This window comes from Polypterus senegalus, chromosome 13, assembly GCF_016835505.1.
Source record: "Polypterus senegalus isolate Bchr_013 chromosome 13, ASM1683550v1, whole genome shotgun sequence".
Lineage (NCBI taxonomy): Eukaryota > Metazoa > Chordata > Cladistia > Polypteriformes > Polypteridae > Polypterus > Polypterus senegalus.
The window spans coordinates 103241433-103255842 of NC_053166.1; the positions used below are offsets into that span (position 1 = coordinate 103241433).

Consider the following 14410-nt stretch of genomic DNA (forward strand, 5'->3'; position numbering starts at 1 on the left):
CATCTTTTCTGACTGTTTTTTCACTAGTTTTGCATTTGGCTACAGTCAATGTCACTACTGGTAGCATGAGGCGATACCTGGACCCTACAGAGGTTGCACAGGTAGCCCAACTTCTCCAGGATAGCACATCAATACCTGCCATTGCCAGAAGGTTTGCTGCGTTTCCCAGCACAGTCTCAAGGGGATGAAGAAGATTTCAGGCGACAGGCAGTTACTCTAGGAGAGCTGGACAGGGCCATAGAAGGTCCTTAACCCATCAGCAGGACCAGTATCTGCTCCTTTGGGCAAGAAGGAACAGGATGAGCACTGCCAGAGCCCTACAAAATGACTTCCAGCAGGCCACTGGTGTGAATGTCTCTGACCAAACAATCAGAAACAGACTTCATGAGGGTGGCCTGAGGGCCCAACGTTCTCTAGTGGGCCCTGTGCTCACTGCCCAGCACTGTGGAGCTCAACTGGCATTTTTCAAAGAATACCAGAATTGGCAGGTCCACCACTGGCGCCCTGTGCTTTTCATCGATGACAGCAGGTTCATCCTGAGCACATGTGACAGACATGAAAGGGTCTGGAGAAGCCATGAAGAATGGTATGCTGCCTGTAACATCATTCAGAATGACCGGTTTGGTGGTGTGTCAGTGATGGTCTGGGGAGGTATATCCATGGAGGGACGCACAGATCTCTACAGGCTAGATAAGAGTACCTTGACTGCCATTAGGTATCGGGATTAAATTCTTGGACCCATTGTCAGACCCTATGCTAGTGCAGTGGGTCCTGTGTTCCTCCTGGTGTACGACAATGCCTGGCCTCATGTGGTGAGAGTATGCAGGCAGTTCTTGGAGGATGAAGGAATTGATACCATTGACTGTCTCCCACACTCACCTTGAACTAAATCCAATAGAACACCTATGGGTCATTAAGTTTCGGTCCATCTGACACTGCCAGGTTACACCTCAGACTGTCCAGGAGCTCAGTGACGCCCTGGTCCAGATTTGGGAGGAGATCCCCCAGGTCACCATCAATCGTCTCATTAGGAGCATGCCCTGACATTGTCAGGCACGCATACAACCATGTGGGGGCCATACAAACTACTGAGTACGATTTTGAGTTGCTGCAATGAAATTTCAACAAAATGGACTAGCAGGCTACATCAATTTTTCACTTTGATTTTTGGGGTGTCTTTGAATTCAGCCCTCTGTAGGTTGACTGTTTTCATTTTCATCAAACAGTGTGGCATCCTTTTGTTCCTAACACATTACCCAGTCCATATTAGTATATATATATCCAGCATGATTTTTTTTTTTTCTTATTGATATGATGTGTTTTCAAAGTATTCCTTTAATTTTTTGAGCAGTTTATAAAGGGTATGTTGTAGCTGTTCAAGTATTAAATGATTGCTCCTGATCAATGTCTATACCTTATGTTGTAAAACATTCATATTTAAATGTATTTGAAAATAGCATCTTTCACTCCCATACTTTATACCTCTATATAATATGAATGATTAGAAATATTAATTCAATTCATTGCTTAAACTATGTGGATAGATAGGTAATATATATGACATACAATGTATATTTTACTACACATTCACACAAGGGCAGCAATAGTTTTACTGCATAATACAGCTTTTGTGTGATCACTGTAATTTATCATTCAATAATACACTGATTCACAGATATAGGAAACTAATCTACTAATGAATACATTATGAGTATGACTTTCACATTACAGTTGTTTTTTTTTTTTTTGTCTTGTTTATCAGCATTAAAAAACACAGTACTGAAGCTGCATCCCTCCGTGTGCCTCATTCATGTCTACTATACTCTCTGGGGACCACTGTTGGATCAAGCACAATACTAATAACAAATTAGATATGATGTCACAATAATACATGATAAAATAAAGGAATTTTAAAAAAAGACGAATTTTAACCTGAATTTTAATAAAAAGGTATAGACATTAGAATGTGATTGTTATAAAGCATTCTTCACATTATAGTAAGTTTACTGCACTGAATCAATCATTAAACAAAAAGATTATGAATAAAAATCAATAAAGGTTAAAATGTTCAAAATTGTTAATATACAGTATATATCATACAATACATATGACAAAGATGCAGTGCAGTGCTGAAGAGAAAGCTAAAAATTGCAGTAATGCTTGCTTCTTGGGCTAAACAGCTCTCAGAGGACACAAATAGAAGAGAGAAGAGTGTTTCTCAGTCATATATAATTTCCTAAGTGTAGAGCTTTCTTTGTGGAGATAAAAATCAAGTATATGTATTAAAGGCCTGTTTCCAAAGTTACAGTCCAGTTTCCAAAGTTTACCACCTTCACGCTTTGTGAAATGGATTTGGCCCATAGTTTCTCCTGTATCACATCATCTAATTCTGGACAAAGCTGAACCTCTGGATTGAAGAAGTTACAATAAACAAATAATTCACCCTCCTATTGTCTTCATTTACCCCCAACTTATGGTCATAAATAATGTTATGAATATAAGTTATAATAGAACACACAGCAAACTGTAGAGCTGCTCCTAGGTACATTAAAGCCCCCTATTAATGTTAAGCAGACAACTAATAGTTAATAGTTACAGCGGTAATAGCAACGGTAATACATAAAAAAAGAAGAAGAATCAGTGATTAAAGATTTCATGAAACATGAGATGTGGTCTTCCAGATTTCTGCCTTCGATTGTCTTAGAAAATTTCAAACACGAGTTTTTAACCTTAATTCCTTAAAATCTGGGACTGCTGCAGTAGATCCACGACGAGATCGTGCACTGCAGTCCAGTAAACGGTTTTCAAAGCATCATGAAGCTTTGCAAGCTAAGCAGAAACCGGTGTTATCTATATAAGGCGTTTACTCAGCAGCGGCAAAAATTGCTGTTCTGGTGCTTTTTTTTCAAATTCCAGTCCTTTCGTCGAACATCGTTTCCAGGTTACTGTATTGAAAAATTGACATCCAAAGACAGTATGCGACACAATGCACTGCTTTAAAACAAAAGGAAAAAAAAGATATCTTTGAAAACTGCTTCGCAAGGTGTAATTTCTGCACGTCTGAAAAGGGTAACAGTTTTAAAAATAAAAAAGACGTTGAAAAGCACAAACACCAAATTCTTTACCTTATGATATTTTTATATTAAAACATTGTTTCTGAGAATAAGAGTATTTCGTACATTTAAACATGGTGTTGGATATAAACAATAAATAACATCTGTTAAAGAGTATTTAAATTATTTCATACTCTTGGCAAACGTGACAATCCTTAAATACACATTTTCATTAAACGGAAAACTATGCAATAGTAGATTTCTATAGTATTACGTTAGACGTACTGTTTTTGAATATTAAACACTTTGATCACGGGATGTATACAGTGCAATGACAAACGAAGTGTAGTTTTTTTTTTCTGTTAACTAACAGTACACTGCAGATATTACACTACTGCCCTAAGGTACAAGAACATATGATTTTGCATGCGTTTGCAATACTGTTATGTGAAACATCAATGCTGAAGTATTAAATGTTTTACCTAAATCTGCAAATGTCGTTATTTCAAGGGATGAGAGGTGGGGGTTTCGCTCTCTCGAGTCCGAACTAATGTAATTGTTTGTAATAGAACTACGTGTGGTCTAATACTGCAGCAACAATGGTGACTGGGGTATCGAGGCAATAGTAATGCTTCAGTACATTTACTTCTACACTAGACCTTCAACTGTTACCCTCCTTCCAACGAAAAAAAAAACAACAGAACGTGATGTGCACTATTTGGAGAAGGCTGATATATGTGCTACGGAATGTTTTATACTAACTGTGGTTAAACGCAGCCCTAGTAATATATCACTGCATTCTGGGTTCTTAAAACTTGTGAAACTAATAAACATGAACAGGAAAACACATTAAGTACAATGCTATCTATATGTCGCACGTATCAATCTGCTCTGTTATACGTGAAAATTAGAAATTTGCAATAACCATTCTCACTTACTCTGGCGTACTTGGAAGAATAGGGATCTTCGAACAAAGCCCAAATTCGCGGCCGCCAAGTCTTCCACCAGCCTTGCTTTCTTCCGTCTTCTTGTAGGCAAAGGCGCTTGAGGTCGCCGTCCGCACCACCGGTGAGTGCAGGGTCATCCTCGGGAGGTTCGGGCTCGGGGGTTTCAAAACTGTCCAAAGCTTCCTCGGCATCTCTGTGTTGTCGGTAAGTCATCCAACAACAAGCTTCCACATCGGTCTCGTCAATCCCCCAGAAAGCGAGCTCCTCCTCGAATAAGGGGCCACATACGTCGTTGGGACAGTGTAGCTTGCCAGTCCGGTAGTAATTGAGAATATAAGCAAAAACTGAAGGATGCCGGTCAAAAAAGAACTCATCCGATTTTGGATCATAGTCAAAATTGCTAAAGGCGTCAGGTTCTGTGAGCCAGGAAAGACGGGTCCCAGGAAGGGTTTTTAAGGTACTGCGGTAGGTCTCGTGGCGGACTCCCCCACAGTTTATCACTATCTTGTCGCTGTCCTGCTGCGGACCCATCTCGCTTTTTGAGCATGTCTTGGTAGGGACCTTGTTGCCCGACTTCCGTCCGCGAAAAGAGGATACGCAAACTGAGCTAATCATTTGGCCTACCGAGCTGGAGGACGGTAGGCGCGGGGGTTTGGACGGGGAGGGATGTGGGTTGATGGGGGTTGTGGGGAGGAGGAGGGGGATTGGCAGAGGGGTTGGACGGGGGGTGTGGAGTGGGTTTAAGGAGGGTTGAGGAGGAGGGCTCTGAGCTGAAGCAAGTGAAGAGTAAGAAAGGGCTGAGGGTTGGAAAGAGAGGGGAAAATAGTACTGATTATCCACTAAATACTGGAACGACGGAGACAGAGAAAAAGACAGAAAAAGAGCAGGGGTGGCAAACCTACAGATTCCAGTTTTGTAAAAATTCTCTGCTTGCAGCTCGACAAGGTTAATTGGTTGACTCCGTCTCTTCCTCGCCTTCCTGTTTCGACCAAACGCTCATAGACTCCAGTTAAAAGTAATATAAGGATTCCGATAATGTACTATCTGGTTTGGTAATCGTTTTGCTAATTTGCAGTTATGTCTTTCTCCCCTTTATCTTTAGATCTGCCTTCTTTCTTTACTTGTTCATTTCCATTTTTTTTCTAACAATATGACTCATTACTTTGCTCCTATGTATAACAGCTTGCACTTAGCTAGTTAATTAGGTAATAACTACAAAGTTGGTCTTAAGTAAAACCATAAAATAGCTATTTGGGACTTATTTATATAGCCATATGTGTTTAAACACGTGTATTATAAAAGAGCATTTCCTTCCAAAGGCACTGAGGTTTTATTTGTATAAAACGTCTTCCTTTCTCTTTTGATCTGTAACTCACAGGCGGACAGACTGTGATGTTTGACCCTAATGTTCAGCTGCACTGTCGCCCCCCACCCCTGATGTACCTACTTCCCCTTCAGGTACTAATGCCGCAACAGCGGATCGAATTACATTGGTGATGCGACGAATCAGGACTTTCTCATAGTCATCACATTTTTGCCTTCGTTTCCTTTCTCTTGACTACTTTCTCTGCCGTTAGATTTCCTACTACCACTATTTTAATCCGCTTTGTGGTCTCGTATGTTTTAATACATGTTTTAATTTTAAACGGACTATGTTCCGTCTTTCTTTCTTTATTTGCATTCAGCACGCATACTATGTAATAAACTCTCTCTGCCGTTTATCCTATAATAAGGTTACCGTCTCACCGCAAGAAACTTGATTGCTAAGAAATCTCAAAAATACAAAATACAATATTGGTAGGTATTCATTGACAGTCGAAACTAAACACCTTCAACGACTAATTTAATGATAGGAGTTCAGCACCATGGACAGCAATCCGCGCTAATTATTTAGCGTGCACAATTGTTATCCAAGAAGATCCAGTTATTGAGATTAGAGACCCTCAGTATGGATTAAAGAATAAAAAGTAAAATGCGAGGAATTTCTCTGTTGCAGTCCAGGGTTGCTCCACATTAATCGATTATCTCACTCCAAAAATAATCCTTTTGTATCATTGTTCTGAATAAGCCTGAAACAAAAGCCTGTAGAAAAAAATGAAGAAAGGGTATTAGGTTCTTTTTAAATTAGACCTTTAATTCAACATATTCTAGACGTATCCCGGTTTAGTTTTAGTCCGAATCTGCGAATTTGCACTCTGTACTCCTGAGTTTAAATTATGCTACATGACATCCATTTTTTTAAAAAGTAAACTTAAATTTCACAATGTTGTGCGGCACTTCCACTTATTATGACTATAATCAGATTTGACGTGCATTCTTTTGCTATAATTAATAGTTGCTCTCTTGCATGTTTGGCTTTCAGATTCATCCAAGGGAAACAAATAAACTGGCAAACGTGAAACAAGAATACAATAATCAATACACGTATAAACATCGAAAGGGCAATAAAAACAAAACAAACAAAAAAAACAATAGGACACTGTACATTTATAAAATTAAGCGTATACGACCAAATTATTAGGGGAAATGTCGTGGAATTCAACATTCCTTAAGCTATTTATCTCGTGCATATAGCCAAGTACCACCCCCTCCTCTTATATACACTGATCCTTGTATTCTTAGAAAAACGGTAGGGTCATATATAGTAAGAATTGATGACAGCGCCAGGTTTTGAGTAGTGGTTCAGGAATTTTCAAAGGTAAACGTACGTTTGTTGGGCGGTGCATAGGAAAATGGGTAAAAAAGAAAAAATGAGTTTTTTTTTCTTCTCCTCCCATATTACTTCACCACATAGTGTCCTCTAGTGGTCACCCGTAATACCAAGTAGCTGAGCAAAAACATCCATCCATTTTCTAACCCGCTGAATCCGAACACGGGGATCACGGGGATCTGCTGGAGCCAATCGCAGCCAACAAGGCAGGAACCAATCCCGGGCAGGGTGCCAACCTACCGCAGGACACACACAAACACACCCACACTAGGGCCAATTTAGAATCCACCTAACCTGCATGTCTTTGGATTGTGGGAGGAAACCCACGCAGACACGGGGAGAACATGCAAACTCCACGCAGGGAGGACCCGGGAAGCGAACCCAGGTCTCCTAACTGCAAAGCAGCAGCGCTACCACTGAGCCACTGAAACATTTTTAAGTCAATTGCTTATTTAAAGAACCACTGTTTTTATTGCATGTTCACCAAAATCGCATGAGCAGAAAAAAATATTTTTCTTAAGACTACAACATAAATGTAATTTTCACAAGAAAGATTGCCATTGTTTTGGTGAATACTACCTCTCTGAGCATTTGAAAAAAGAGGAAATAATTGAGTGTTTATAGGTCTGCTAAAATAAAATCTTAGTTGCTTCTTTTGAAATGACATGTGAAATGTCAATTTGACATAGGTATTGGAGAGATAACATTACACTGGCGATGTCAGGTCTGCTAAATGTATACATTACCCAAGATTTCGTGGTTTAAGATAACTTTACTTTATTACTTACTTAAAGACTTTTTATGAAATGGCCCATAAAGAATTTTGTTAATCTTTTACGTTATTGAAAATGATGTATTTATTTACTTGCTTATAAACTGGTTTCAGGCTGCTTTAATTGTTAGTACAAAGCACACCACTAAAACTGCTTTGAAAAACTCCAGGAGGCAAAGCAATAAAATGCAGTTTGGTTGACCTAAAGTGTTGTTAAATCATTACTCCTATACAGTGTATCGCCGATTCTTTAGCCCTGACAGTCGACGACAAGCTGGTAGTGTTTTAAAAATGTATGAGAATACAGAGTAAAAAGTAAAGATCACATAAGTGTATATGGCCATTTTATAAACATATTACGTAGGCCTATATGTACTCTTAAATTAAAATACTGGTTCTTTGGCACTTTATGGTTCTTTACAGGTTTGTGAAGTTCCTGCTTGAACCTTTAAACGACAAAGCACCATTTTATTCTGGGATGGGTTCTTTGGATATTAAGTTGTTTTTTGTGCTCTGAAATACTTCCTAATCCGTAGAAAAAACTCAAATATTTAATGCATGTTAGGCAATCTAGCAGGAAAATAATAAAATAAGAACACTTGGACTTAGCCTGTGTTGTTGCATGCAGCAAGAATCCTTTTAAAGTCAGGCACCCATTGGCATTTCACAGATCTGTTACCATACAGTGGGAGACTGTTACGGATCTGACTAAATAAAGGTTCTTTATGGAACCTTCATATTGATGGGTTTTTTGGGGACTGAAAATGGTTCTCCTGTTGCACCACTCTAAGGAACAACTATGGCACCATTATTTTTAAGGAGTGTACTTACTACAAGTATGTCTTAAATAATGTTAACTATTTTACCCAGAAGCATGGCGGTGTAGTTTGTATAGTGCCAACTCATGGATGCAGCGTCTCGTGTTTGAAATCAGTGCCCAAACATTGTCATGTGGTGTTTACACGTACTTCACTAAAGTTTTCTTCGAACATCTTCAAAGACATGCTAGTTATGTTGAGTGGCAATTTGAAACGGATCCCTGAGTGCATGCTTATTGCTGTAACACGCAGCAGAAGGCAGGAGCTTGTCCTGGACAGAGCACCAATCCATCGCAGGGTCAACTCACAAACTTTTAGACGGATTTGAAATTGCCAGTAAGTCTAACTTTGAGGGTGTTGGAGGGAAACTCCACTCCCACAAAAGGAAAATGTAAAAATCTGGACATGCACAACGACTGAGCACACGATTCAGACCGATGGGTCCTTGAGACAACAACATCACCCACTACGCCAAAATAAAATGCACGTAGGAAATGGCAACATGAGAAAATTATTTAAATAAATAAATGCAAAACCACAGCATTAAGCTAGTCCAGGTTCAGACTGGTGTTAAAACTTTATTCCTCGGCCTCTCTCGACCCTGTACTCCAAAAAAAAAAAAAAAAGATTAATTAAGAAAATAAAAACTGGACAAAGATAATTAAACTTTATACAGTTTATGCAGCAGTCACCTATCTAAGAAACGGAGGCTCTTGGAAATGTATTTATTTTTTGAAAACACGGTGACTATTTGTGTTTAGTCTGATATTTATATTGTGTTATTTTTTCTTCGGTCCAAATGGTATGATTATTTTATCTTATTGTATGATATATATCATTTACTTATTTAATATCAATAGATATGTTAATATAAAGAGATTTTTTGAATTTCTGTGGGACACCCTCTGGCATTTGGCAACTCTAAACTGAAATACAACATGACTTTGAAAAGGGATGGTCAAAAAAAAGGATGCACTTATTATATTGATTGTTATTGTACTTACGCTTTTGTTTGAAAGCAAATCAATTACACAAGACGTTCACAGTGAAAGCTATGTATCAGTTATCATTTTTAAATATACTTACACTCTAGTAATTTAATTAAATCTCTTCAGTTTTAAGACATTTTGTTCTTATGCCTTTTACTGCTTTCCACATGCACGCCCCTTAAAGAAAGGCTTTTTTTTTATGAGTTGCGTTACACCTGTTTGACTTTCTTACTTTTCCGGCACTATTCGGAAACCTGAAATTGGTAGCAGGCGACTGCATATCTCTCCAACCCTACATTCTAGAGAAAATCCATCGTTATTCTAAATTACTAGGGTAATAGCATGCATACATACATTTACCCAGAAGGCATTGGATATTAAAATCAAGTCCACACCTGAATGCATAGCTAAAGGTACATACTACAGTTTCACTTTCAGTTCTGCTTCCCTTATGTCACACGCGGAGATTTTTTTTATAGGTATTCAGTATAGAAGGAACTTCGCATTTACATTTCCAAAGTTACATTTCTTCCGATATTACTTCGACTGTTTTTAGGACTGTATCGAGCTGGTACTGTTACTTAAATAATTACTCAAGTCACCCTTGTTCTCATTGCGCACATCAGCAAATCATGTTATCTGAGCCAAATAATCATTACTGTATTATGCATTTCGCTACTCGTCTGTAGCATCTGATTTGCAAACTGTGTCATCATAATTAAGGTGAAACGGCCTTTAACACGGATTTTTTGTTTTGCTGATATTATATTGAAAACGCAGGTCATTCCCAGTGAACTATATTTTTTTTCTGTGGTCTGTACAGGTTTAACTTTTAATAAACGGTAACACTATCATAGACAACATGTCTAAGTTTAAGTATTTAGGTCTACAGTAGTACATTAGTAATTACGAAATGTAACTTTGAGTGATACAGTTTATAGCAGCGAATAAACGGTATTTAAACCGCATTTCTGCTAGTGTTTAAAGGAACTTTTCAGTGACGCTTTACGTTTTATTGAAATATTTTTTTACGGGTTTGAACATATTATGGTCATGACATTTAAAAACCTCACAGAAATCCCTTCCATGTCGCGACTCAACGTGGACTGTGATTTAAAATCCGAGCATTTCTGGTAAGTTTTTTGTAAATGTACGTTCATGGTCCTATAAACGGGTTTTTATTACTGTGGTATTGTATTTCAACATATTAGGTTCTCTTAAGCTTTGTATTGTCTGTTTTCCTTAATCACATCAATTGATATGAGGAGGGGAAGGGAGCTGCACTGGCAATCGGAAAGATGCCGGTTCGAATCCCGTAAATGCCAAAAGGGAATCTGCTCTGTTGGGCCCTTTAGCAAGGCCCTTAACCTGCAATTGCTGAGCGTTTTGAGTAGTGAGAAAAGTGCTATATAGATGCAAATAATTATTATTAAAAACCACACCTGAATTCAGTTATAATTAAATCACCTCGAATAAAAACAACTTTCCACATGGATGCAAATTAAAAACTTTGTTAAAAGAAACCTACCAAACATTCCACATCTCCTACCCATAGAGGATATACTGGTTCGTCAGAGTGTGTTTCAGGAATATATATATATATATATATATATATATATATATATATATATATATATATATATATATATATATATATATATATATATATTACATATGTAAGATACCCTTCAAGGAAGGAGACTTTTCAATTTACTAAAAGTAATGGAACTCGGGTATGAATATGTGTACAGGAATACACAGTAGTTCAATATGTGCAAAGCATTCTATAATTCAACTAAAGGCCTTTCATCTACCACATTTATGTCGTTTAATACTGTCCAAAACGTATCCTGGGAAAGACCAAACCTACAAACGTTGCCAGCCACATAATGTACTATGTAATGCCCATGTGTCCCAGGAATGTGCTAAATTAACATGATTTTTTGGGGAAAAACTTTAAATACTTCTGACACCCTCAGTGTACAATAACTCCAAATGCATTAACGACAACATTTGTTGTACTTCCGAAAGGCATTAAAGTGAATAGGGATAAATCGATTGTAATGGCCTACACAACACCAACCACACAGCCTTATCTTGCTCGACTGGAAGAACCCGAACCCACCTTCTATAACTCAGTCAGTAATCGACGTTCTGAATTACCTCAAAATAAGAACAAATAATATTCTCTCTAGAGGATATGAACAAAACGTGTTTTTGTAAGTATTCATTAATATAGACTGATCATTTTTAGAATATAACCCGAGTCTTTCATGTTATCTTATCACATTAAAAAAGTTAAATGGATTCTTTCTGCTTTTCTGCTCGTGTCCCCTTCTTTTTTGTCTTCGTCTTGGGTGGAGGTTGATCTTTTTTTTTCTTTGCTTCAGTTTTTTTTAATAATTTCTAAGTAAATGTTTCTATATGTTAGTTTTTTTATTGAGCAGCATGTTAATACTTTCGTTTTGTAAAAAGATCCTTAAAACGAGCATTAGTACAATTTTAAATACACTGTATGCATGCATGCATGTGCACTCAAAAGTGTTTCGAATCATTCGAGTAGTATCCAAAGAATGGGCAAAATGGTGGCTCACCTGAGAATACATCAATCCTTTTAACCTACGTAACCCAAAATTAAACAAGGAAGGAGAACAAAATGTACAAGATTTCACTGAAGCCATGTAAAATTGCATCTACAGGAGACCCAGTTATTCGTTCACCTTAAAACTGTAACTTATTAAATATTTAAAACGTAACCCTGAAGGTTGTAATTTCACACGCACGATGTTATTTTGGGAAAGGTGTAAAACATGACTATGACTTAGGCGCGTGCTTATAATTAAAGTCAGTCAGTCATTTTCCAACCCGCTATATCCTAATATAGGGTCATGCTCATCTGAATTAAACAAATAAACCAATCTTTAGACCACAGCGCCTCGCGCAAAAGACGCCCATCCATTGGCTCAGCGCAAAAGTAAGCATTTCGACCGCTGCTAAACATTTCCAGGGTTTATTCCTTTAATCTTTCGGCGTTAAATGGGATCTTCTTACACCAAACACGACGAAGCCCTGCATTCAAGTCATAAAGTCATACTTTATAAAGACACCCATCCCGATTATTATTATTATTATTTCGCTGTAAACACACTGCCATTATCTTCTTACATCGTATCTAAAGAACACCGAAAAATGCTAAATTTAGGGGAAAATATTTCTGGGGTGTATAACTTATGAAGCAACAGACAAAACGTAAATGGGGAAAATCAAAACACACAGTTACTCACGAATACAAACACCACACAGAAAACGGAATCCAAGATTAATACTTACTTTCTCCAAACTTTAAATAAAATATATTCGATTCGTATGCATACATATTTTAATAATTTCAGTTTTTCTACGTGAATACGTTAAAAGAGCAACTCTTTTTCAATATATACGTTATTAATTTTAATAAAATCCCTATTACATATCGATCAGCCTGTTACTTCTTTTCTTCTGTGCCACAGTCCTCGATTTTTGTCAGAACTTGCTTCAGATTTTCCTTTTTGCTGTCCAAGCAGTCTTTAACGGGGTTTCAGAGAATAAATCTTTTAGGATAGCTTTCGTTAACAAATACAGAAACATATTTGTTCCTTATCTTACATACGTATTTCTAAGTGACCACAAGAAGCACTGTCAAGATGCTGGTTCACGCAGTTACGGCATGGAGTAGGCTATTCCATTCTCTGCAACATTGCCTCCTCCAGCTCCCGCCCAAGAAAAGATCAATGCAGTCGATCCTGAAGAGGAAAAAACACCCCGATAATAAATCTTCCTTTGCATGGAGGATGGTTATAGATTTTGACCCCCCCGAACTTCCCATTCCCACCCTAAGCGCGTTCTCGCAGACAGTTTTCCACATCCAGACTTTACAATCGTATATCTTATTACCAAATACATGAAAATTGTCGGATTCTGTTCCGCTTGCTTTCTTTTCACACAGCGAAAGAAAATTCAATTCTTGATTGTCTGTCATACGGTCACATCCTTCCTGACAACACCCCCACGCACCCTCCCACAAGATCTAAATAGATCAAGAGCTTGTCTTTGTCTGGAATGGGGGCAGGGGGTACCTGCATAATATCGACTAGGTCACCATTGTCCATTGCCGCATAGACCGATTCTGCAGATTTCACTCTTTATTATGTCGTTTTTTTTTTTTAACGATGCCTTAAAATCACCATGCCAGTAGTATTCGGACAATTTCATTAAATGTGGAAAATAGAGTATATTCCCCTGATCGCTACCAAAGTAATTTCATCCAGATAGTATAAAAACCGTGTTCACAGGTCAGACGAGTCGAGGAGACCTTTAACCCGCACCACACGCTGAGTTATTCTACGTGAGAAATTACATCGAACCTACAAAAATCAATTTGAAGTGAAATCATTTTCAGACATCGCTGACCCTGAATTTTCTTTAAGTAAAGTCAGCATTACAGCGCCCTTTTTGCCCGACTAACTAAATTCTTAATAATAAATCTGTCTCTCATTGTGAAATTGTAGGCTCTTATATTATCATCACGTCGCAGTTTGCTGCATCCTGCTGTATAAGCACGTTATCAGCCATTCTCTGTTTTTAACCACGGCCTATCGCCTGCGAATCTCTTTTCCCTCTTGGCTTAATCTTCATTTTATGGGGCTGCGTTTGAGAGGCCCCGCTATGCTGTAACACCAGTATAAATGTTGTTATTATTATAAGCAAACATATATTGAAGTATATTCTAAAATGCCCACCGACCTGCTGCTTCATCTTAAACATTATTTTTATTGGTCCAGTGCTCCATCCAGTGACTCGAATAGGGAATTGCAAAGAGCTGTTTTAGGCCGTGTTTATAGTTAATGAGACGCGCGCGCCTGTGGACCAGGATACCTGCGCGCTTAATTTATGTAAATCTGTAGAATTCCACCAGGTGGCAGAGGTATCATCATGCTGAAAAAACAACGCTCAGCATCACAGTGTTGTGAATTGCCCGAAACATACATTAAACACTCATGAAACCTTGCCACTCTGAAAGGGATGGATGTTTAATTATTACATCCCTCGATCCACGGACACGCCAATTCCAGCTAACATCGA

General features: G+C 38.1%; 1 protein-coding gene and 1 long non-coding RNA gene across 7 annotated transcripts in view; both read right to left on the reverse strand.

Annotated features, from left to right (window-relative positions):
• kcnc3a (potassium voltage-gated channel, Shaw-related subfamily, member 3a) overlaps nucleotides 1–4615 on the reverse strand; it is a 212630-nt gene extending 208015 nt beyond the window's left edge. For all 6 annotated transcript variants that reach the window (XR_005636104.1, XM_039773767.1, XM_039773768.1 and 3 more), the window contains exon 1: nucleotides 3992–4615. Coding sequence is in view for 5 of the 6 variants with exons in the window: in XM_039773767.1 (XP_039629701.1) it covers nucleotides 3992–4615 (624 nt within the window). In the remaining variant the exon portion in view is untranslated. The remainder of the gene's footprint in view (nucleotides 1–3991) is intronic.
• Nucleotides 4616–4704: 89 nt separating this feature from the next.
• LOC120543158 lies at nucleotides 4705–13334 on the reverse strand. Its single transcript, XR_005636299.1, has 3 exons — nucleotides 13223–13334; nucleotides 12620–13071; nucleotides 4705–6082 (listed from the first exon to the last, which is right to left on the reverse strand). It is a non-coding gene; the product is annotated as an uncharacterized LOC120543158 (long non-coding RNA).
• Between the last annotated feature and the right edge of the window lie 1076 nt (nucleotides 13335–14410).